The sequence below is a fragment of the Phascolarctos cinereus genome, unplaced genomic scaffold (assembly GCF_003287225.1).
Source record: "Phascolarctos cinereus isolate Bilbo 61053 unplaced genomic scaffold, phaCin_HiC Scaffold_1;HRSCAF=81, whole genome shotgun sequence".
Classification (NCBI taxonomy): domain Eukaryota; kingdom Metazoa; phylum Chordata; class Mammalia; order Diprotodontia; family Phascolarctidae; genus Phascolarctos; species Phascolarctos cinereus.
The window spans coordinates 160,435,393-160,462,387 of record NW_027555514.1 but is presented as its reverse complement, the minus strand read 5'-3'; the positions used below and the strand labels follow the sequence as shown (position 1 = coordinate 160,462,387).

Genomic DNA, 26,995 nt, shown 5'->3' with positions numbered 1-26,995 from the left:
CATAGAAATAGAAAAATTGCTGACCATGATTATAGTAATGCCTACCTAATTTATCTTGATATTTCTGCTATGTCCACATACATCAAGTGAAATGGGTTACTCAGACAATTATCACAATGGTTAAGAACAGAAATATACAGCAGGAAAGGATCTTAAAAGTCAGAGTCCAATCCCTTCACATTACAGATGATAAAAATGAAGCCCAGAGAGGGGAGGTGACTTGACCACGGTCATACAGAATAAAGTAGCAAAAGAAGCTCAGTGCTCTGACTCCCAGGGTAGCTTTCTTTCCACTGCCCTGCTCTGTCCCTCAGACTGTTCTTGCTTTAGCTGTGGGAATTCTTCACGGACAAATTTTTCTAACTTGAAGTGCTAAGGAATTGTCCAAATTTTGCAGCTCACTTTGCCTCTTTTGATATAGCTTAATCTCCTACCCCCAAACTTAATACTGATTCCTGTCCTTTATCTTTTTCTTGAAATAGAATTAGAACTTTTAAAAACAATATAAATTTAAGTCTAAGAGGCAAAACATCTTTAGCAAATGCATAATACAATATAAAGTTTTAAATTTTTTAAATTAAAGAAAATGGAAACAATTAATTCTGTCTTAGATCTTATAGGATCAGTGGCATTATAAAATCCTGAAGTTCTGGTGTACAGTTTACCATCCTAATCTCTAAAGAATCAAAAAAGAAAACATGGTGACAAGGTGGCATGTCTCCGGCTAGGGTAAAAAAGGTTTTAGGGATTTAAAGAACTATACTGTGTAGCTTGTCATTTCAATAGCAAGGAGTTGAAATATCAAAATCATTGTTATATTTTCATGTGCATGCTTCCTTAAATGAGAATTTTATAAACTAAAATGCAAGTAAAGTGCTTTTTCTGAGGAAAAAATCCTACATGAATTATAAAAGTAATTGTTATTTCTGTATGAACTCTCTACTTCAGGAAACACTAACTATGTACCAGGTTATTGAGATAATTTCCATATATCACTTTAAAGTTTACAGAGCTTTTTCCTCACAAAAGTCCTATGAGGTAGGTAGTACAAATACTACTGTTTTCATTTTATAGAATAGGAAACTGAGGTTTAGGGAGGTTAGGTGACTTGTCCAAAGTCATGCAGCCAGGAAGTGTCAAGGGCAGCATTTAAACCCAATTTTTTAAACTCCTGGTCAAGTCAACTTTCTACCTACCATGCTGTCTCTGCAATTATCATTATGTTATAACTGAACAGATGGAGTAAAATTCTTATCCTTAACCAAAATAAAACAAAATACTCTAAAAATGACCATTTTACTTTTCATAGAGCATGTTACCCATTTAAAGGTAGAATTCAGTACATATGACATTGCGTGCCTAGTATGCTAAACAATAAGCTTCTAGAATCAAATCCACATCACTAAATGTTAGGATTTTATTAAAATTCGCTAACTAGCCAGAAAAAAAAACGTGAAATATCTTACTCTTCTATAAGCAAGCAAAAAAAAATCCTTCCCCAATTGGTACTAAAATTCTAAAATGATAGTAGTACAATACTTTTACATCCTTTTTTTTTCCTTCCATTTTTCATCTTGGGGCTAATATGAGGCTGTTTTTTCCTTGACAAAACAGACATTTCATGACTTGTTGAAAGTCTTTAATTTCTCTATAACTAGTGTAATTCTGTTTTTTTCTAATTGTAAAGAAAGCGAAATATAACTGATGTAGTTAAGAACTAAAATCCTGGGAACTCTAGAATTCCACCACTGATGAGGCTCTATGACCAAATACAAATCTCCCATCTTTTTAATGCCTCAAAGAACTATAACAAAGAGTCACCTCAAAAAAGAATACAGACAAATTAATTTCTCTGAACCATCAGGAACACAATGTCTACCTACTAGATGCCAATGAAATGAGCAATAATTAGAGGAAAGATCAATGAGGCCCAGTATTTTTTCCTCACTTATCTCTTCCTATATGTCTTTGTACCACTGGGAGTCACACTAGAGCCCATGCTTTCTAGGTGGCAGCTACGTACACGTAGCAAAACAAAGGGACTTCTCTATGGGCAGTGTAGACATTCACAGACTACCTGGCATAGAACACTTCTACAGTGGTTTCTGGTACAGTAAAAGTAGAAGAAAATTCCTACACGGGTATAGGTTTTAGATGGCTTCAGATAACCCTCTTGATTTTCAGATATTATGTTAGGTGAAGGAAATATATAAAGCCCTGAACCTAAGCATATCAAGAAGTAATGAGCTAGGCTTCCCCTTCTCTTTCCTTCTTTGAATGAAACTTACTGTTGGTTTGCAACAGTAAACAGACATAACATCACATACATTAGAAGAAATATTCAGAAATTCAATTAAACTAATACTTGTGAAGTAGTTAAAGAATTCAGGATGACATGCAGTGAATAAAGACAAAAGAACATTGTTAGAAAGAAAAAAAGTAATTTTGATATGCTGAAGGAAGAATGGATTACATAGGCAGAAAGAACTAATAAAATTGATAACATGAAGAAACACCATAAGCAAGCAAGGTGGGAGGGATTAATAAAGAAGGCACAATAAACATCTGTTCCTAAAGATGTCAGATGTGCATTAAATGTTGAAAGAACCAGGTTTAAGGCCATTATCTTTGTACCTGCTTGAATCTGCATTAATTTTCTCATGGTCTTGAGTTCTTGAAGAATGGCCTGCAAGGTTGACTGGCAGTTACAAGTACAGCAGTTTGATCCAATTGATGAATTCACTGCTGGAAGTTCTCCTAAGCATGAAAGAAAAACATGACAGACTCCAAATCAAAAAATAAAATTTAAAGAGAGAAAAAAATGTATCTTGACAGGATTCTGATGCATATACTATTATTAAGGAACCATGCCTAAGGAAAATGTACCCAATAATTTTCACAACCTGAATTTTGGGGTCTGATTTTATCCAATTATACAGACTTCCATATTGTAAGATACATGCTGCTTCGTGGTTTGGCAAAGACTGCATGCAAGTATGAACACAATGCAACCTCACAGCAGGCTTCTCTATTGTCAGACTAGTTCATCTAAGATAACAATAGCATAGAAATTCATTATAAACACTCTCACTGTATTATGCATAAAAAGTGACTCTAAGAAAGAATGGACTTGCAAAGAACTGGTAGTTGTATATGCAATAAAGGTTTATATTAAGAATTAAATGAGAATCTAACTACTCAAAAATAGTTTGAATACTAAGAAAAATGCTTCACAATACAAGTAACAGTGGGTAAAATAAAAGCTGAGAGTTTGTTCTAGGATAGGAGAGAATATGGAAGGTCGAGTCATAGCTGTATGGGAGAAAGAATGTAGGTGTATAGTACTCTCTCAACTTGATAAAGGATGTTCTACATTTTTACATATCTTTCCTCCAGCTTTCCTTCACCCATCACTTAATTCCCCTTCATTTCACATATTCCCTTTCTTGATAGGCTACAACTTTGCCCCATAGCCATTGTGGCAAAATTGCACAATTCATTCTACCATGAAAGTCCTTCTGATGTCCCTATTCATACTCACCATTCTCAAAAGCAGAGTATGTAAGAACACCTGGGCCTTTACTGACTGACACCTTACATATTAAATACAATTTAGTTTATATAAATTTTAATCCATGTAGCTTCTCCTGACCAAGAATACATTTAGAAAACTGGCCATAGTAAAACTCCTATATTCTTGAAATGCCTTTTAAATTCTGAGTAGCAGGAAACCTAAGATTCAAAATTGTAGCAAACTGACATGTGAAGACTTAAAAACTACATATGACTTAAACGATATACCTATAAATAGTCAACACCTATCTAATAAAAGTATGTATACAATAAATGCTAAAAAAATATGTTTTGACACTGGTATATTAGAAATTTATGTGTTAACTCCTATTAACTATAACCAAAATTACTAATGTAAATCCACTATCAAGTTTGCAAATTGGAAAATGGGATCTTGCTTTCCAATTATGAAGGAAAGGGCCTACAAACTTCATACATAAGAATATTTTGGGATTTTTTAAAAAAATCATTCTTCATATCAACAGAGTTTGGATCATCTTATAGAAGAATATTCTCAGTCATTTAATATAGTCACTGTCCCTAGGTACTTTCTTTATCAATTTTAGAGGACAAAGGCAACCTTTTCCAACTTATTATAAATCATTTTTTAATTTTAAAGGGAACTGACTTTTTATTTTTATGGAGGAATCTTTAAAGAGCCATCTCCAATCATCTTGGAAGTAAGCCAGCATGTGAATTTGGTACTGGTTTGTATAATAGCTGAAAGAAAGAGAAGATACAAATACAACCTTGCTGTCTCATCAGCAGGTGTCTTTATAGTAGTTTTCTTGCATGTGAACTAGTTACTGAAGATTATAGAAACATCATAAAAATGTTTAAATAGCAAGAACAGATTAAGGTTTTCTTTTTCATGAAGGATACTAAAAAGCCAGGTACAAAACCTGAATTTAGCAAAATAAAACACAAAAGGAAAAATATCTTTGGGACCTTTATTCTCTAAAGAAACTGAAAATGCACTTTCCTTTCAAATATATTCTTATTTGTCTTCTTCCTGTACAAATTAAGGCTTCAACAATGTATAATTTATATAAAGGAAAACAGGAAATATATCAATGGATGGGATGTCAAAATGTGAAGAAATACTAGTTATTATTTCCCATATACATTCTTTCAAAACTTCCCATGAAAAAAACTGACACTGTAATTATGTGAATTTTCCTTTAAGTGAATTATTTTCAATGCTAATGAAGCTAAGCTGTAAAAAATTCATAGCTGATGGCTAAGATTAAAGCTGTGGTGCCACTTTGGATCAAGGGTTATAAAGTCCTTTTCTTGGCTATGAATTCAGTATCACTGGCACACTCTACGCTGATGTTACAGAAAAATAAAGGAGTAAGCAAAAGGAAATATAAATACATCACTTCACTAGGAAGCCTCTTTTGAGAGCAAAGGTCAATTTTCTATCATGCATGTGAAGGAATGGTTTCCGACTTTGCTCACTCTGCTCCCTATGCCTGGAATGTGCCTTTTAGCCCATGGAATTCCTACTCATCCATTCTCTAAATGCTACCTACCCCATGAAGTCTTCCTGAACACACCCACTTACACACCTCCATCAGAAATCACTTAACTCTTTGGATCTTGCATATAGTGTTTTACTTTGTACTTCTCTAATACCCTTTACTTATATTACAGGAGAGAGAGAGAGAGAGAGAGAGAGAGAGAGACAGACAGACAGACAGACAGACAGACAGACAGACAGACAGACAGACAGATACCTCCTACAGACTAGAAGGTTTACACCCTTTAGGTGTTAATAAATGTTTTTCAGATTAGAATCATGAATAGCTTAATTTCTTAAGATAGTACCTCTACTTGTAACATAGTTTGGTCAAGTAAACAATGCCTAATTCTTAAAGTGAGTTAAAAATATGATTAAGGGTTTACCCTACTGAACCCAAACAAATAAACCACATAGAACATAAAGCTTAACAATGAAAATCAGAACATAAATTAGGATCATACCATTGGATCCTCCAGTAGTTTTGGACTGAGTCTGGAAAGTTTTTGATCGGGTTCCATACTGGCCTGAGAATTGGCCAAGTTGGGATGGCAACTCATTCCATGTACCACTGGGGGAAGGATGGAGGCTCTGTGAGACCTCAGTGGAAGAATTCAAACTTTGAGCCCAGACTAAGTCTAAATCCTGAGGTTCTTCCTTTAGTTTTTCTCCTTCTTTGCCAACACGCTGATAGATCCTTCCAGTGCTGTCATTCAGTAATCTTCTCATCCCTGTAATTTGTTTTTTAATTTCCATGCTTTCATCTCCTAATGAAAACAGAGCCAGAGTTATCACTGCAAATTAGAAAAAAGAAAGCACTCCCTCTGCCTCCCCCCACACATGAAATTACTGATTTCTGATGCTAGTTACAGTGATACAAATAATGCATAAAATAAACCTACTAACTTCATCCTAGCTATACGAGAAAGAGACTGATTTTTCTCATGGTAAAGGGTTTCCTGAACTTGCTTTATCTCATCAATATTTTCCAAGTCCTTTGTAAGAAAGCACCTTGTTTTCTGCTAAGTAAGCATAAGGTTGAAGAATATGGAGAGAGTGGGCAGCATAATAAAAGCCTTCCAATCACACCATAGCCACTCATTTGCTTTCTAACCCTAGCTAGGTCACTTCACTACTTTATACATATAGACAATACTAACCAGGCTTCCTGTTCCATCCTTACCCACCCCCTAGCAAGTGTCTGGAGAAAGAGTTCATAATCATTAGGAGGTAATATTTTTTTGGATAAGAACTGCATCATTTGTAATGTTTTATGAAGTGCTTGGATCAGTAACACTTCTGTTAACAAAAATGTGTTCTACACTTTCATCGTAAAAAATCTTAACAATCTGTAAGTTCCTGGGGATCATAGACTTAGAATTGGAAGGGACCAACATTTTACTGGTGAAGAAATTGAGGCCCAGAGAGATCAACTGACTGGTTGACCATCACACTGGTAGCAAACAGCAGAACTAGCTGCTCTGACAGCACATACAAAACTCTTTCTACTCTATCACACTGGCAGGGACTACATCATATTTTGTATTTTCTCCTAATAACTAGCAAAGAAAACCATACATTGTAGAGGGTAATTAATAAATATTATTTAATGAATTGGTAAATGAGATAGAAATAATAAAGAACACACTGGGATTGATTTAAAAAATGAGATTCCTCCTTAAGAAACCTTAAGGTCACTCTCTTCTTTCCCTTACCCACAGCACCAAGGGTTGTTTCCCTAGATAAGGACAAAGAGGCCTCTCTTAAGACAGCTTCCCACCCACTGGACCTGTGTTTTAGGAATATCACTTCAGTGTCTGAATAGAGGATGGGCTGGAGTAGGGAGAGAACTGAGACAGACAGACCCACCAACAGGCTATTGCAATAATCCAGGTGTGAGGTAATGAAAGCCTACAGTATAGTGGTAGCCATGTCAGAGAAGAAACTCAAGTATACTTGAGAGATGTTGCGAAGATGAAATCAACAGACCTCAACAACAGTTTGGATATGGGGAGTGAGAGATAGTGAAGAATCCAGGATGATTCCTATGCTACAAGCCTGAGGGATTGGGAAGATGGTGTTGCCTTCCACATGACAGGGTAAGTGTAAGAAAGGCTGTGCAGAGGATTTATAGGGAAAGATAATGAGTTCTGTTTTGGACATATTAAGTTTAAGATTTGTAGTGGACATCCAGTTAGAAATTCTGAAAGGCAAGCTAGAGATGCAATACTGGCAGTCAGAAGAGAAACTGGCACAGAAAGGTAGATTTCAGAATCAGCAGCGTACAGATGGTAATTTAACTCATAGGAGCTGATGAGATAACCAAGTGACATAGCATGGTGGAAGAAGAGAAGAGGACCCGGAGGGACACCAATGATTAGAAGGTGCGATCTAGAGGAGCAAAGAAGACAAAGAGGAAGCAGTCAGATAGGAATGAAGACAACCAAAAGAGACTGGTGTCCCCAAAACCTAGACAGAACAGAGTATCGAAGAAAGTGATCAATAGTGTTAAAGGCTGCAGAAAGGTCAAGGTGAATAAGGATCAAGAAAAGGTATTAGATTTAGCAACTAAGCGATCATCACTAACTTTGGCGAGAACAGTTTAGTGGAATAATAAGGTCAGAAGCCAGACTGTAAGGAGTTAAGAAAATGTGAGAGGAGAGAAAGTAAAGGTACCTATTGCAGCTCACCTTTTCAAGTTTAAGAAATATAGGACTATAGTGAGGATTGATTAAGCAAGAGTTTCTTTTCAGGATGGGGATACATGGCATGTTTGCAGGCAGTAGGAAATGAGCTGATACAAAGGGAGAGACTGAAAATAAATGAAAGATTCCCAATTGATAATGGTCAAAGGATATGAACAGGCAGTTCCCAGATGAAGAAATTAAAGCCATCTATAGTGATATGAAAAAATGCTCTAAATCCCTATTGTTAAGAGAAATGCAAATCAAAACAGCTTTGAGGTACCATATCATACCTATCAGGTTGGCTAACATGACAAAACATGAAGACAATAAATGTTGGAGAAGATGTGGGAAAACTGAAACATTAATGAATTGTTGGTGGAGTTGTGAATTGATCCAACCATTTTGAAGAGCAATTTGGAACTGTGCCCAAAGGGCTATAAAAATGTGCACACTCTGACCCAGCAATACCTCTTCTAGGTCAGTATCCCAAAGAGATCATACAAATGGGGAAAGGACCCACATGTACAAAAATATTTATAGCAGCTCTTTCTATGGTGGCAAAGAATTGGAAATTGAGAGGATGCCCATCAGTTGGGGAATGGCTGAACAAGTTGTGGTATATGAATGTAATGGAATGCTATTGTGCTATAAGAAATGATGAGCAAGCAGACTTCAGAAAAACCTGGAAAGAGTTGTATGGACTGATGCTGAGTGACATGAACAGAACTAGGAGAACATTGTACACACTAACAGCCATGTCGTGTGATGACTAACTTTGATAGACTTACCTCTTCTCAGCAATGCAAGGATCTAAGACATCTCCAAAAGTCTCACGATGGAAAATGCTATCCATATCCAGAGAAAGAACTATGAAGTTTGAATATGGATTAAAGCATATAATTTGCTCTTTTTTTTCTTGTTTTGTTTCTTCTTTCTTGTGGTTCTCCTATTGGTTCTAATTCTTTTTTACAACATGACTAATGTGAAAATATATAGAGCCTATGCACATTGTCTTGCGGAGGGAGGTAGAGAATGAAGGGGAGAATATTTAAAACTCAAAAGCTTATGGAACTGAATGCTGAAAACTAAAAATAAATTAATAAAATTTTTTAAAAAAAGGAAATAAGTGAAAGATGTGGGGATGAGAGAGGGGGCAATCCGACAGAGATGTGATGGAATGGGATTTCTTGAACAAGAAGAGGGGTTAGCCTTGGTAAGGAGTAAGGCCACTTAAAGATGAAGGAGGAGATAGTGGAGGAAGGCACCTGCTGAGTGATAGGAAATAAGGAAGAGGGCAATGAAGGAGATTATGAGGGAGGCCATGATAAATGGCCTTATTTTTTTCCTGAAAATGTGAGGCAAGGTTTTCAGTTGAGAGAGTGAAGGGAAGGGGAGTCATAGAAGGTCTGAGGAAGGACTGAAGAGCTGCTGTGGAGAGTGGAATAGTGAGTAGATAAGAGAGGTATTATAGGACTTCCTTGAAGCAGTGAGGGCCCACTTGAGATTATGTAACATAAATTTATAGTGATCCAATCACAACAGTTGCATGATTTTCCCCACCTTCATTCGGCAGCACTTGTGTAGGAGTGAATAGTGGGAGTGATCCAAGCTGAGGCTTGGCTGGATACAAATGGCCATACGATAAGGGGGCTAGGGATTCAAAACAGGAGGATAAAGGTGAACTGGTTCACCAAGGAGTCAAGATGGGGAGAAGAGGAGAGAGTGGCTAATGTAAGGGTGATCGCCTAGGAGAGAACTGAGGGGTCAAGGGATTAGAAGTCAAGGTACAGATAAAGAATAGGGTTATATAAGGGAAGGCAGAGTGGGAGGTGAAAAGCCAACAGATTATGTTCAGATGAAAGGATTTTAGAATATTTGAACATGGAAAAACTACAGGTTCCCAAATCTTAGGTGACTGATTCATTCAAACTTCTGAAGTACTGCTTTCCCCTCAGCCTAGTCTGGCCCCTGACCCAAACTTCAGGGCTTACTCTTTCTCAATTACATTGCAACTAGCAAGGAAATGAGAATTTCTCTCAACCATCTTCTTACCCAAATCAATTTTGTTAAGAGAAGCTTTGTACTCAAAGGATTTTTAAATGTGGTATTAGTCTGCTATACATTCCCTACAGGCAATTACAAAACGCTATTTGATGTTATTATGAAGCACCATGCAATTATAAAGTATTTTAAAGAAATGATGACACCATTAGGGAATGCTAACCCCTATTGAGAGCTATTTAATAGAATCATATTTGCAATCAGAGTACCTAGGTTAGAGTCTCAGCTTGTGTTACTTTGTTCAAATAAATCTGGGCATCAATTTCTTCATCTATAAAGTAGAGACAAAAAAAAAAAACTTATACTATCTACATATGCAAAAACATACAGCACTGGACTAGGGAGTCCACAGGATCTGAGCTAGAATCCTGCCTCAGATATTTACCAGCTGTGTGAGCCTGGGCAAGTCATTTAACCTTTCTCAGTCTCAGTCGGCCCAAGAGAAAAACAAGTATAACAATGGTACCTATTTCACAGGGTTTTTATTAGACTTAAATGAGATTTAATACATATGTATGTATATACATGTTCTAGATTATGCACATATGTCATGTATATTTACATATAAATCATATTACTGCAAATATTAAGTTGCTATATAAATGGTAGCAACCATTATATAAGTACATGCAATATATGAGTATATGCTATTGAAAGAGGAGAATTCCATCAACACCAAAATTAATTACAGAATATACTTTAAAATAAATACAAGAGGTGTGAAGAATTTAAATAAGATATTAGCTAGGAGATTACAATATATCAAAAAGATTATACACTATGACCAGGTGGGATTTATACCAGGAATGCAGGATTGGTTCAATAATAGGAAAACTATCAGCATAATTAACCATATCAATAACAAAATCAACAAAAATCATATGATTATCTCTATAGATACAAAGAAAGCTTTTGACAAAATACAACACAGTCATTCCTATTAAAAACAAAAGAAAGCACAGGAATAAATAAAGCTTTCCTTAAATGATAAGCAAAATCATCAGCAAGCATTATCTGTAATGGGGATAAACCAGAAACTGCAAAAAGATCAGGGGTGAAGCAAGGATGTCCATTCTCACCACTACTATTCAATACTGTACTAGAAATGCTAGCTATAGCAATAACAGAAGAAAAAGAAATTGAAGATATTAGAATAGACAATGAAGAAACAAAACTATCACTCTTTGCAGATTATATGATTGTATGCTTACAGAATCCTAGAGAATCAGTGAAAAACTAGTTGAAATAATTAACAACTTCAGCAGAGTTGAAAGATATAAAATAAATCCACATAAATCATGGCATTTCTATATACTGCCAACAAAGTGCTGCAACAAGTGACAAAAAAAAATTCTGTTTAAAATAACTGAAGATATTACAAAATACTTGGGAGTCTATCTGCCAAGACAAACCCAGGAACTGCATTAACATAATTATAAAACACTTTTCACACAAAAAAAGTCAGATATAAACAACTGGAAAAATGTTAACTGCTCATAGGTGGGCCAAGCTAATATAATAAAAATGACAATTCTACCTAAATTAATTTACTTATTCAGTGCCATACCAATTGAACTACCAAACTATTATTTTTAGAGCTGGAAAAAGTAGTTTAAAAATTCATCTGGAAGGACAAAAAGTCAAGAATATCAAGAGAAATAATGAAAAAATACGAAGCAAGGTGGCCTAACCCTACCATATCTCAGTACAAAGCAGTAATCATAAAAACAATCTGGTACTGGCTAAGAAATAGAACGATGGATCAGCTGAAAAGATTAGCTACACAATACACAGTAGCAAATGACCACAGCAATCTAGTGTTTGATAAACTCAAAGATCCCAGCTTTTGGGACAAGAATTCACTATCTGACCAAAACCACTGAGAAAACTGTAAAGCACTTTGGTAGAAACTACAGACCAACATTGCACACCATATACCCAGCTAAGGTCGAAATGGGTACATCATTTAGACATAAAGGGTGATACCATGAGCAAATCAGGGGAATATGGAATAGTTTACCCATAAGATCTACAGATAAGGGAAGAATTTATGACCAAACAAGAGGTAGAGAGCATTATGGGATATAAAATAGATAATTTTGTTTACACTAAATTAAAAAGATTTTGCACAAACAAAACCAACGCAGCCAAGATGAAAAGGAAAGCAGAAAACTAGGAGGGGAGGGGATTTTACAGCAAGTTTCTCTGATAAAGACCCTCATTTCTCAAATGTATAAAGAACTGAGTCAAACTTATAAGAATATAAGTCATTCCCCAATTGATAAATGGACAAAGGATACGAACAAGCAGTTTTCAGAAGAAGAAATCAAAACTATTTAGTCATCTGAAAGAATGCTCTAAATCATTATTGATTAGAGAAATACAAATTCAAAGAACTCTGAGGTACCACCTCACAACTATTAAATTGCCTAATATGACAGAAAAGGAAAATGACAAATGTTTGAGATGATACGGAAAAATTAGGAGACTCATGCATTGTTGGTGGAGTTGTGAACAGATCCAACCATTCCGGAGAATAATTTGGAACATGCCCAAAGGGCTATAAAACTACATACCCTCTGACGCACTAAAACCACTATGTCTGTATCCAGAGAAAGGGATCTATAAGTACAAAAATATTTATAGCAGCTCTTTTTATGGTGGCCAAGAATTGGAAATTGAGATGTCCATTATTTGGAGAGTGGCTGAACAAGTTGTAGCATAATATTTTGATGGAATATTATTGTACTAAAAGAAATAACAAGCAGGATACTTTAATAAAAACCTGGTAAGACTTACATAAACTAATGCAAAGTGAAGTGAGTAGAACCGGGAAAACATTGTACAGAGTAAGAGCAATAATGTATGATTAACTGTGAATGACTTAGCTATTCTCAGCAATACAATAATCAAAGACAATTCCAAGTGGCTTATGATGAAAAATGCTATGCACCACCAGAGAAAAAACTGATGGAGTCTCAATGCAAATTTAAACATACTTTTTAAAAAAACTTTCTTTTTCTTGGAGTTTCTTGGACTGTGTTTTCTTTTGCAATACAACTAATGTGAAAATGTGTTTTGCATGACTCACATTTATTTTGATATCTAACTTCTTACCACCTCAGGGAGGGGAGAGGGAAAGGAGGGAAGGACAGAATTTGGAACTCAAAATCAAAAAAAAAAATTAAAAATTGTTTTTACATGTAAACTGAAAAAAATATTAAAATTTTCACAAAAATAACACAAGACAATTTTGAAAAAGCTTCACTAGCAACTATAAAGATGAGAAAAGGCCTCATGTAGATGGTCTTGAGTTCAGTTTTAAAGAAGCTAAGGATTCTAATAAGTGAAGGTAAGGAAGGACTGTATTCTCAGAAATGAGAGATGGAAGGAGCACACACCTGTAATTTTCATCACAGGGCCCACTAACATCTCTCAGCCTTGAGAAATCAGTTTGGCCATTCTCTAGCTCCAGGAACTATGAAAGCATTTCAGATCTTTCCCTAATGCTTTTATCCTTCTACCTTCAGAGGCCATGAAGAGTCCTGGGATGGCCTATAAAGAGTGACAACCACTTCTCTTTCCTCATCTCATATCAGTGGTCCAAATGAGATTATTATAAACCTTTTCAACTCCCCAAACCTACCTGACACATACAAGCCAAAAGAAAAGGGGTCTGAACCTCAGCATAGCACTGGAAAATTTGCCAACAGCTAATCCTTTTTTTAAATTAATTTATTTTTAGTTTTCAATATTCACTTCCATAAGCTTTTGAGTTCCAAATTTCCTCCCCATCTTTCCCCTCCCCCCACCCCAAGACTACATGCAATCTAATATAGGCTCTACATTTACATTCATATTAAACCTATTTTCACGTTAGTCATGTTGTAAAGAAGAATTAGAACCAATGGGAAAAACCAAGAGTAAGAAGAAATTACAAAAAGAAAAGATATATATATATATATATATATATATATATATATATATAGATATAGAGAGAGAGAGAGAGAGAGAGAGAGAGAGAGAGAGAGACAGAGAGAGAGAGAGAGAGAGAGAAGAGAGAGAGAGAGAGAGAGAGAGCGCACAAATAATACGCTGTGATTTGCATTCAGACACCAATAGTTCTTTTTCTGGATGTGGAAAGCATTTTCCATCGTGAGTCTTTTGGAGTTTCTTAGATCCCTGCATTGCTGAGACAAGGTAAGTCTATCAAAGTTAGTCATCACACAACACAGCTGTTAGTGTGTATAACATTCTCCTGGTTCTGCTCAGGTCACTCAGCATCAGTCCATACAACTCTTTCCAGGTTTTTCTGAAGCCTGCCTGCTCATTATTTCTTACAGCACAATAGCATTCCATTACATTCATATACCACAACTTGTTCAGCCATTCCCCAGCTGATGGGCATCCTTCAATTTCCAATTCTTTGTCACCACAGAAAGAGCTGCTATAAATATTTTTATACATGTGGGTCCTTTCCCCATTTGTATGATCTCTTTGGGATACTGACCTAGAAGTGCTATTGCTGGGTCAAAGGGTATGCACATTTTTACAGCCTTTTGGGCATAGTTCCAAATTGCTCTCCAAAAAGGCTGAATCAGTTCACAACTCCCCCAACAGCATATGCATTTGTGTTCCAATTTTCCCACATCATCTCCAACATTTATCATTTTCCTTTTCTGTCATGTTAGCTAATTTGACAGGTGTGATACGGTACCTCAGAGTCTTTTGATTTGCATTTCTCTAATCAATCGTGGATTAGAGTATTTTTTCATATGACTATAGATAGCTTTGAAACTGCCTGTTCATATCCTTTGACCATTTATCAACTGGGGAATGACTTGTATTCTTATAAATTTGACTCAGTTCTGTATATATTTTAGAAACGAGGCCTTTATCAGAGATACTGGTTATAAAAATTCTTTCCCAGTTTTCTGCTTCCTTCCTAATCTTCCTTGCACTGGCTTTGTTTGTGCAAAACCTTTTCAATCTAATGTAATTAAAATTATCCATTTTGCATTTCATAATGTTCTCTATCTCTAGTTTGGTCATAAATTCTTCCGTTCCATAAATCTAACAGGCAAACTATTCTTTGCTCTCCCGGTTTGCTTATAGTATCGGCCTTTTTATCTAAATCATGTACCCATTTTGACTTTATTTGGATATATAGTGTAAGATGTTGGTCTATGCCTAGTTTCTACCATACTCTTTTCCAGTTTTCTCAGCAGTTTTGTCAAATATTGAGTCCTTATCCTAGGAGCTGGAGTCTTTGGGGTTAGGAAACAATAGATTATTATAGTCATTGACTATGTGTCTTGCGTACCTAACCTATTCCACTGATCCACCACTCTATTTCTTAGCCAGTACCAAGTAGTTTTAAATGATTGCTGCTTTATAATACAACTTAAGATCTGGTATGGCTAGGCCACCTTCCCTAGAATTTTTTTTCATTAATTCCCTTGATATACTGGACTTTTTATCTTCCAGATGAATTTTGTTAATTTTTCTAGCTCTATAAAATAATTTTTTGGTAGTCTTGATTGGTATGGCACTGAATAAGTAATTTAGGTGAATTGTCATTTTTATTATATTAGCTCAGCCTACCCACAAGTAAATGATGTTTTTCCAATTGTTTAGATCTGCCTTTATTTGTGTGAAAAGTGCTTTGTAATCGTGTTCATATAATTTCTGGGTTTGTTTTGGCAGATAGACTCCCAAATGTTTCATGTCTACAGCAACTTTAAATGGAGTTTCTCTTTCTATCTCTTGCTGCCAATAGCTAATTCTTATATAAAAAGGAATCCTAAAAGAAAGTATGACTGTACAGCTATGTCTGGATAAGAAGTCTAAGGATTCTTGTGAATTCCAAGAGCCAACTGACATTAGGAAAGCCTTGAGATATACAGATCGACGTCTTTTGTCTGTGAAAATCACAAGACTAAAAATGAAGTCTGAGAAGTTCAGCATTTTCCTTTTGAAGAGATACAGGACACCAGAGAAGTGGGCACTCATAAGTCTAGACAGGACACCTAAGAGACAGGGAAAGTTACAGGAAAAGAATTGTAGTAAGGTTTGATTCTTTTCAGCAACAAACCTCATTAAAATTCTGTCCTATTGATCCACTCCACAGGGCTACCTTATACGTAAGACATTTTTTGCTACTTTTATAAAGACCCTTGCTTGGGATATTGTATTATATCAAGATACAAGTGTATCTTGAATTTCTGTAAACTACTGCCTGCCTAAAGTTTAAATCATCAGTTGCAACTTAAGATATTTGTTCAGGGAGAGTTATTTTTGAGTATATTCTTCTTTGATTATATCATTACATTCATATTGTTGTCCTATAAACCAGAAGCAACGTTAAACTTGTAGGTTTCTAGTAAATTAAAGAGCTACTTCCAAAAGATGAATTGTTGCTATTACACCAATACAGATAAACTCACAAACACATATGAATATCTCTATAATCACTAATAAAATAATGATAGTACTACTACTAATAATCACAGCACTGTGTGTCATCATCTTTCCTGCTACCTCCTAAAACTATTATTTAAATTTTTGTGATTTAATTTTTTATATTTTCATATTATCTCCCATGAGGTTGGAAGCTCCCAGAAACAGCATAAATTCTTAACTTAAGCATGAGTTCTTAAACATGCACGGTTCTTAACCTTTTTTGGTGTCACAGAGCCTTTTACAATTTGTTGAAGTCTATGGACTCCTTTTCAGAATAATGTTTATAAACATATAAAATTAAAATACATAGGAAATACAAAGGAAACTTATTATAGACTTTTTTTAAGTTCACAGACGGGAAAGTAACTTGAAGAATAAGTTCAAGTTTGACTTTGCTATTAATTCTTTGTAAGACCCTGGGCAAATCATCACAGGTTCTCTGGAGACGTGGTTGTTCAATGTACTGGTCAACATTCTTAAGTCTTTAAAGGTTGTTTTTCTTTACAAAGTTGCTATCCTTGTATAAACTGCTCCTCTGGTTTATCTCACTTCACTTCGAATCAATTCACACTGCTCAGGAATCTATGAAAACCATCTTTTTTGACATTTCTTACAGTACTATAATATTCCAATACACTTACACACCACAATTTGCTCCCCCAAGTGTCTAAAAGGCCATTTAAGGTACCTACCCTTAGATTTTGGTTCTTCTCTCCTTTCCCCTTAAGGATTGAAAAGTTTATTTTGCTTCCAATTGTTACTTCCCATTAGTATTATCTTCCTTAACACCTCCCCCCACCCAATCTCTCCTGGTTTCCCTATTGAGTCTGATATATTTCTATACCAAACTCTTTGTGTATATATGTGCATGATTACCTTTGTCCATTTTAGACAAGCATGAGGTTTATCTGATGCCCACTAGTCCCACCGGTCCCCCCACATTTGTAAACCCTCCTTCTTGCAATTATGAGAAATAGCAAGTTCCACTTCTTCCAATACTACATGCCTTTTAACCTCCTTTCTCTTTCCCTTCTTAATACCTTCAAAATAGAATCTACAAAGAAGGAAACAAGTCCTCCTCACAAGGAGCTTACATTCTAATGGGAGAAACAGGGAGAGATAAAAATTTACACAGCATAAATACAAAATTAATAAATACAAATATACACCAAGCAATTCAATACAAGATCATTTGAGAATGACAAATATCAACACAAATATCAGAAAAGACTTCATGAAGACAATGCTTGAGTTGAATCATAATGGGAAAGCTGGTCAGTGCAAAGGTGTGTAGATTGTTAGTGTCATGTATAAGGAACAGAAAAAAGAAATGGAATGCAGGGTGTGGGAGGAGGAATAAAGTAAAATAAGGCTAAAAAGGCAGGTTGGGGCCAGGTTGTGAAGAGATTTAAGAACTAAACAGTGGAGTTTATATTTTATAATAGAGAGCCACTGGAGTTGATTGACTGGGGGATTCACACAGTCAGAACTTAACGAAAATTACTTTGGCAGCACCACGTAAGACGACTAGAGCAAGCAGTGAATTGAGGTGGGGACACCATTAGGAGGCTGTCAAGTAATTTAGGTGAGAGGCAATAAGAGCCTGAACTAAGGTGATAGCTGGCTTCTGTCATCACTCAACAAACTGCTCTCTCCAAGTTTACCAATGATCTTTTAAATGCCAAAGCTAATTTCCTTTTGTCAGTCCTCCTCATGTTATAGTGGGTAGAGTTCTGGACTTGGAATCAGATATCAGGAAGACCTGGGTTCAAATCCTGCCTAAAACACTTACTAGCTCTTAGTCTGTTTCCTCACTGTAAAATGAGGATAACAGAACCTCCTCACAGGATTATTATATTACACACAAAACTTAAAGCATTATATAAAGATGAGTTATTATCACTCTTATTGTTAATAAAACTAATAACATTGTATTCAGTATAATATTAGTTACATAAGAATGATAATTAATGATGACCTCTCTGCAGCATTTGTCAAGGCTAACCATCTTCTCTCTTCATCCGAATTGCTACTCAACCTCATCACTACCTTCTGCCCCTCTGACTGGGGTGGAGCCATGAACTCTAAAATTTCTATTTAAGGAGGGAGCTCAGCTCAGATATTTCCTCATGTCTCAGCTAATTGTTCAGGTGTATTGAGGTCAGTGCAAACAGTGACTTTAACATCACACTAAGATGGGCAGACGTTAGTTTTTTGGTAATGGAAAGCCACTCAAGATTTCTGAGCTCCTAGCTATATCATTAAAGCTATGCTTTAGAAAGATCTCTCTGGCAACAGTATATAGGATGGGATGGAAGATGCTGTGAAGACTGGAAAACATAGACAGCAGTTAACAGGTTGGTTGGTTGTTGCCCTTCATTCCTGAAGAAGACCAAAATGACATCACTATGTTAGAGTAAAGTTTCACTATGTCTGACTGTGGCTGATCAGACCAATAAGAGCTTGCAATACTCTACCACTAGTTGGGCACAAAGAGTCTGTGTGAACATCTGGGATGGATTCTCTAGATTACTTATTTTTCTTTTTTAATTATTATTTATTTATTTAGGTGAGGCAACTGGGATTAAGTGACTTGCCCAGGGTCACATAGCTAGTAAGTATCAAGTGTCTAAGGCCAGATTTTAATTCAGGTCCTCCTGACTCCAGAGCCAGTACTCTGCGGCATGGATTCTCTAAATTGCGCATCCTGTGTTTCCTTTGAGCTGTTTCAATTCTGCTTTGCTCACTGAGCATGATGTGGGCACACCACGCTGAGCAGTCCTGTGCCAGTGTCTCCCATGTCACACAATCAATTTCAAAGTTCTTAAGAGAGACCTTGAAAATGTCTTTGTATCACTTCTCCTGAACACCACGTGAACGCTTGCCCTGTGTGAGTTTTCCATAAAACAGTCTTTTTGGCAAGCGTATGTTTTGCATTAGAACAATGTGGCCAGCCCATCAGAGTTGTCTCCGAAGCAGAGTTTGAATACTTGGCAGTTTGGTTCAAGAAAGGACCTCAGGGTCTCTTATCTTATCCTGCCAGGTGATCTTCAGAATCTTCCTAAGACAATTCAAATGGAAGTGATTCAGTTTTCTGGCATGACACGGGTATAGTATCCAGGTTTCACAGGCAGACAACAATGAGGTCAGCACAAGGGCTCTGTAGACCTTCAGTTTGGCAGCGGGTCTAATACCTCTTCTCTCCCATACTTTTCTTTGGAGCCTCCCAAACACTGAGCCAGCTTTCACAACGTGTGCATCAACCTCATCATCAATGTGTATATCCCTGGAAAGTACACTACCAAGGTAAGTGAACTTATCCACAGCATTCAAAACTTTTCCATTTGTTATAACAGATGGTCCCACATATGGATCGTGTGTTGCTGGCTGAAGAGCACCTGTGTTTTCTCAGTATTAATTGTTAGGTCAAAATTAGCACACGTAGATCCACACTTTGTTGCATCTCAGCTTCAGAAGCTGCATTGAGTGCACAATCATCTGCAGACAGAAAATCATGCACCAACACTCCCTCCACTTTGGTCTTGGCTTGTAGCCTTTTCAAATGGAAGAATTTACCACGAGTGCAGTAGTTGACCTTGATGCTGTATTCATCCTCATTGAAACATCTGACATGGCCGAAAACATGATGCTAAAAAGCATGGGAGCTTAAGGGAAACAGAGTTAGTTTTTCACAACATGTCTACTATGGAAGTGTTTTGCATAACTGCACATGTATGGCCTGTACTGAGTTGCTTGCCTTTTCAATGAGGGTGGGTGGGGTGGGAGGAAGGGAGAAAATTTGGAACCCAAAATTTTAAAAACACATATTTTTTAAAAAATGTTTCCACATGCAACCGGGAAATAAGAAATACAGGAAATGAGGTACAGAAATCTATCCTGCCCTACAGGAAAATAGAAGGGGAAGGGGATAAGAGAAGGGAGGGGAGAGATAGAAGGGAGGGCAGACTAGGGGAAGGGGTATTCAGAATGCATGCCATCTTGAGGGGAGGGAGTGGCAAGATGGGGTGAAAATTTGGAATTCAAAATCTTGTGGAAGTAAATGTTGAAAACTAAAAATAAATAAATTTATATAAAAAAAAGAAAGAATAAAAAAACTGAGACAGTAAAAAATAAATAAATAAAAAGCATGGGAGCAAACACACAGCCTTGTTTCACTCCACTGGTGACTGGGAAAGCACGAGAGCATTGTCCATTTTCCAGAATCCGGGCAAACATGCTATCATGAAATTGACACACAACGCTGATGAACTTCCCCAGACAACCAAATTTTGACACAGTTTTTCATAAGCCCTCATGACTGACAGTATCAAACACTGTGTACAGACCTCTATTCTGCTCCTGGCATTTCTTCTAGAGTTATCAGACAGCAAACACCACATCGAACATTCCTCAACCTCTTCTGATAGTTTAAGCAAAAACAATAAAACCTTGCCTATTTATTCTTTTCTGCAGGATTTTATGTTTTTCCTTAGTCCATTGATTTGGATTTCACTGTAGAATGTATAAGAAGTAAATCAAAACTCATTTCTGTCCTGTTGCTCTCCCAATTTTCCCAATCCTTTTTTTTATCTTCTTCTGTTTTTTATATAAGTGAGTGTGCATCCCTTTCAAACTTTGTCAAATTTGCAGGAAGAAAAGGGCAAGTAATTGTAACAAGGAAATGAAAAGGTAAGCCTCTTTTAAATGAGGGGATCATTCTGCTCCTTTTAAAGAATGTAAAAATGTTGTGAGGCTTATTTGCTTCTTTAAAAAACAAGAGGCTTCAGAGTAACTCATTTTCATATTAAAAAGGCTAGGAAAGACAACAGCCAGGAGATACAATGACATTGCTCCCAGCATCTTAGACCTGCCTCTGATCTTTTTCTCAATCACTAGCCACAGGCAAAGGGCCTCTGCTTATTTGATTCTGAATCAATTCATATAAGTCTTTCCTTTCTTAGAATTCTTCATATTCATCATTTCTAACAGAAAATAACATTCCATCATATTCATGCATCACAGTTTGTTCAACCATTCTTCAATCAATGAGCATCTATGTCATTTGTAGTTCTTTTATGGACTGGACCTGTGTGAGTTTTCCATAGAACAGTTTTTTCCATAAAATAGTTTTCCAATTGTGTTTTTTCCTATATTTCCATTAAAATAATTTAAAAGTTAACAGAAATAAGTTCTTGGTAGGTTAATACTAAAATTCTGGATATACAAAGAAAAATAATTCCTCATTTATAAAGTAAGGTGGTTGGATTAAATAGCCTCAGAGGTCCCTTTTAGCTCTAAATGTAAACTCCAATGATCCTATGAATTGGAGGACCAAAATAGTGCAGTGTCACAAAAACCAACGAAGATGCAAAGAGATAGATGGTCAATGTAAGTATGGGACATATGCCTCTTGAGTTCACAGAGTGTTAATACTGATAGGATTAGTATGATAATCACCAGCCCAAGTAAGTATGGGGATATTTTCAAGAGGAATTATATCAAACAAGACCATAGACAAGCACTATGCCTTAAGCATTTTCCCTGACTATTACAGGGAAGTTTAATCTTCAAGATTGCATAGATAAACCATATTCACTGACTGGCTATAAAATGTTTTCTACATGGTACAGAGGAGAGTGCTCCATCTACAATCACTCCTAGCTTGGTTACTTACTAGTTATCTGACCTTGGACAAGTTACCACCTTTCTGGGCTTCAGTTTTCTCGCTGAAAAAAATGAGTGGGATGGGCTCAGCAATCACCAGGGTCCTTTCCAGCTCTAAATCAATAATATAATGAAAGGCATTTGACCCTTAAGGTCCCTGTGACAAAAGTAGCTCTTAGGTACCACTATTCAGCCTATACCCCAAAGAGATCAAAGAAAGAAGAAAAGGACTGATATTGCACAGAATTATTTATAGCAGCTCTTTTTGTAATAGAAAAAAACTGAAAACTAAGAGGGTTGAAGGGCTCAACAACTTATGATACATGAATGTAACTGAATATTACTGTCTCATAATAGAAGACAAAAAAATAGAAGACAAAATAGAAACAAAAGTTTCAGCGAAATTTGGGAGGCTCTCTATTACAGAGTAAAATAAGCAGTGGTAGAACAATTTATACAACAACAAAATTATAAAGAAAATTCTAAAAGTCTTGATCAATTCAATGACAAACTATAATTCCAGAGGACTGCTTCAAACATGTTAACCATTTCTTGAGAGAGAGGTGATAGTCTCAAAGAGATGCAAAATAGGTCATACACTTTCAGACACAGAAAATGTGGAAATTTGTCTTGCTTGACTACATATATCTGTTAAAATTATTTTTTTTTCCAATGGGAGGTTGGGTAGAAAGGGGAATAAGAATAGAAGAGAAAAAAAGAAAAGTAAGTCTGAAGTATCTTTCTTAAAAATGCAGAGATCAAAAGAAAAACCCAAAAGAAACAAAAACAAATAAAACAGCTCTGAAGCTATAGGCTGAATGTATAATATATTTTTTTAAAAAGTGAGCTGTATATAATAATTGTCTGTAGTTTCCTGTATAATTCTCTTTTTTATGGTCTACTCTATATATGGAAATGGCTATTTTATTTGACATTTAAGTTCAGAATAAAAATAAATTTAAAAAAGAAAAAAAACCTAGTTCTGAGGAACTTTCAAGCAAACTTACTGATTTGAAAGGTACCAACCAACATTATTCACAATGAGGAAACACTAGAAGCTTTCACACTAAATAAAAGAGTAAAGCAAGGATTAACTTTTCCTTCACTGTTATTTGATACAGTTCTAGAATCCTAGTGATAGCAATATGAACAAGAAAAAGAAATTAAAGCCAAAAACAAGTCAAAGAAGGCACAAAATCACCATCTGTTGATGAGATGACAGTTTACTTAGAAAACCTCAGAAATTTGGCAAAGTAAGTGACATAATTAATACCCTTAGTAAAATAGCAAGATATAAAATAAATCCATATACAAATCAACAATTTTTTTTAAACATAAAGCAAGAAAATAACTCAAGAAAAAAGAATAGAAAGGGAAGTCCCATTCTAAATGAGTACAGAATGCATAAAATATCTGGCAGTCAGTCTACTCAAGACTTATATAAATACAATTATGAAACATTCATTAAAGAAAAACTTAAATAATTTGTGAGATGTTCATGGCTCTTGGCTGGGCTACCCTGTAGAATAAAAATGATAGGACTTCAATTAATTTAGAGCAATAAAAAAATTAGAATGCAAGCTCTTTGAGAGTAGAGATTATTTTATTCTTTGTATTTGTACTTCAGTAGATGCTTAATAAATGTTTGTTGGTTACTGAGAATTCTTAATTTAAAAAGGGACAGAGGCATTTAGAAAATATAAATCAGATATTTAAATTATAGAAAACCGAAGAGCTTTTGCAAAAACAAAATTGATGCAATGAGAATAGTAAGGGGAGTTTTCAATTGAGACTCTAAATTTACATTTACAATGTAAATGAAAATACGAAGATAAAAATCAAATTTGCAAAGGGGTAACTAATAATGATAAGGAAGAAATAAGAAGAGTAGTATACCATAAAGATAACGGATTTAGAGACAGGAATAAGGTTCAAATTCTAGCTCTGTTACTACCTCTGTGACACTAATGAGTTACTTGACCTCTCTGACTCAATTTCTCATTTGTAAAATGAGGGGGCTAGAACAGAAAGTCTCTAAGATCAATTCTAGTTCTAACTCTATGGTCATACAACCCCTTTTCCCCATTGTATGGCAATAAGGCAGAAAATTTAAACTAAAACATATAAATATTTGTAAAAATGCAAAATACCTAGCCTTATAGAACAAGAAATAAAGAATTTAAATAGCCCGATCTCAAAAATGGAAATTGAACAATCCATAAATAAACCCCCAAGAAAAATCCCAAGACCCAGAGGGCATCATTAGTTAACTGTATTAAATATTCAAAGAGCAATCAATTCCTATATTACACAATTTTTACAAAAAGAAAAAAAGATAGAAGACATTTTATCAAACTGCTAAGAGACAACTGTCATTCTAATACCCAAAACCATGGAGAGGTAAAAAAGAGAAAGAAATCCATTGGCCAAGATCACTAATGAATATTGATGTAAAAATAATGAATAAAATATTAGCAAAGATATTACAGCAACACAATCGAAAGATTATTTACTATGCCCAGGAAGGATTTATACTAAAGATGCTTCAACATTAGGAAAATAACCTGTTCTGCTAGACCATAAATAGAATGAGAAAAAAATTTCTGAATCACAACATTACATCAATAATTGCAGAAAAAACTAAGCAAAATATAACACTTGAAGCTATTAGAAAACATGAAAAAGCTAAAGGCTAAACAGACTGTTCCTTAATATGATAAACCATGATCTAGCATTATTGATAATGGAGAAAACACTAGAAGCTTTTCCAATAAGACCTGGGATAAAATAAGGTTTCCAGCTGCCATGGATATTATCAGATATAGTTCTAGAAATCTATGGCAAATCTATAAGAAACACATAAACACACACACACACACAAGTAACTGAGAGAATGAACAAAGAGTAAAAAATTATCTCTATTTTCAGATGATATGATAGTTTATTCTAAATAGCCTAGAGATTCAATAACAACAACAACAACAAAATCAAAACAATTAGTAGCTTCAGTAGAGCTGCATTTAAAAGTCAGCATTTTTGAACACTAACAACAAAATCTAGCAGGAGGAGATGGAAAAAGAAATCCCACTAAAAATAACTACAACATGTGTAAAATATCTTGGACTTACATACATGATTACAATTGCTAAACACTCTCTACAGCTGCAAGATGTTGTAGTAAAGTACTGGACTTAGAGTCAGAAAGACCTAATTCAAATCTTCCTTCAGATACTCATTAACTACATGACCTTGGTCAAGCCATTTAACTTCTCTCAGCTTCAGTATCCTCATCTGTCAAATGGGGATATTAATAATACCACCTTCATAAAGAATAACAACACGCCCTCATAACACCAATAATAATTGCTATGAAGACTGAATGAAATTATTTATATAAACTACTTTGCAAACCATATTTAAAGTATTAAATGGTAGCTATGATGATACTGGTGTGATGAAGTTGATGATGGAAATAAAAGAAGATTTAAATAACTGGAGAGATATTCAGTACTTATGGTTGGACCACAGCAATATAATAAAAATGAAACTAAATTAATTCACAGATTTCATGTCATACCAGACTAACAAAGGGTCAGAACTAGACAAAATATTAACAAAATGCACCTAGTGTAATAAAAGATCAATAATCTCAAGTGAAATCACAAACAAAGGAAATTAAAGGGGCCTAACACTACGAATGATTACCAGAAGTAATCATAAGAAGTATTTGTTTTAAAATAGAAAAGTTGAGCAATAGAATAGACAGGTAAACAATAAACAGAAGCAATCACATATAATAATTCAATGTTTGATAACCCTCTTCTTCTTCCTTTTGTTCCTCCAGCAATTGATATCTGTCTTAGTTACCTCAACTGTAAAATGAGGATAATAACAGAATTGATAACAGAATGAATATGTATGGTTCAGGAGAGATTGGAAGTATCATGGTATCTTCAACAGAAATAGTGAAGTTCAGGAGAGTGGAGAATTTGGAGAGTGGGGGTGGGAAGAAGGGGTAATAGTTCAGTTTCAGACATGTTAAGTTTGAGACGTCTCTAGGATATAAGCTGGAAATGTACAACAGGAAGTGATGATGCTGGACTGAAGCTGAGAGGAGAGCTTAGGGCTAAATATGTAGATGTGGGAATCATCTGCAAAGAGAATAAAGATTTAACCAATGGGAGCCGATGAGGTTACTGAGAAAGCATATAAAGATGGAAGAAGACCTTGGACACAACCTTGTGGTATATCAAGAATAAAGAATGTAATATAGATGATCGGCCAGCAAAGGAGACAAAGGAGTGGTCAGATGAGTGAGAGAACCAGAAAAAAAAAGGTTGTCATGAAAACCCAGAGCGGGAGAGTAGTCAAATAGTGTCAACTATCTGATCAGCAGATCAGTTGGGAGGATGAGAAAAGACCATCAGATTTAGCAAATAAGTGGCCTCTGGAAATGGTGAAGAGCTGTTTCAGATTAAGTGATGAGGTCAGAAAATAGACTATAAAAGTTTGTGGAGCAAGGGAGAAGACAGGAAATGGACATAGCAAGTGTTGACAACTTTTCCCAATAAGTCTGGCTGAAATCTGGAACTATGTCCAAAGGGTATAAAACCATGCATACCCTTTTACCAAACAATACCACTACTATATCTGTATCCCAAAGAGATAAAAAACAAAAAGGAAAAGGACCTACATGTATAAAAATATTTATAGCAGCTCTTTTAATGGTGACAAAGAATTAGAAATTGAGGGGATGTCCATCAAATGGGAGATGGCTATACAAGTTGTGGAATACTACTGTGCTATAATAAACGACGAGCTGGATGCTCTCAGAAAAACCTACAAAGACTTATATAACTGATGCCAAGTGAAACAAACAGAACCAGAAGAACACTGTATACAGTAACAGCAATATTGTTCAATGAAGAACTGTGAATGACTTAGCTATTCTCATCAAAACAATGATCTAAGACAATTTCAAAGGACTCATGATCAAAAATGCTATCCATCTCCAGCAAAAGAACTA

The 26,995-nt window shown here is 35.5% G+C and overlaps 1 protein-coding gene across 1 annotated transcript in view; it reads right to left on the bottom strand.

The window, feature by feature from the left end:
- The window catches only part of BEND7 (BEN domain containing 7), a 138,983-nt gene that overhangs the window by 88,780 nt on the left and 23,208 nt on the right, over window positions 1–26,995 (bottom strand). The window contains 2 exon segments of the mRNA XM_020999695.2: window positions 2,635–2,757; window positions 5,560–5,862. Coding sequence (XP_020855354.2) covers window positions 2,635–2,757; window positions 5,560–5,862 — 426 coding nt within the window.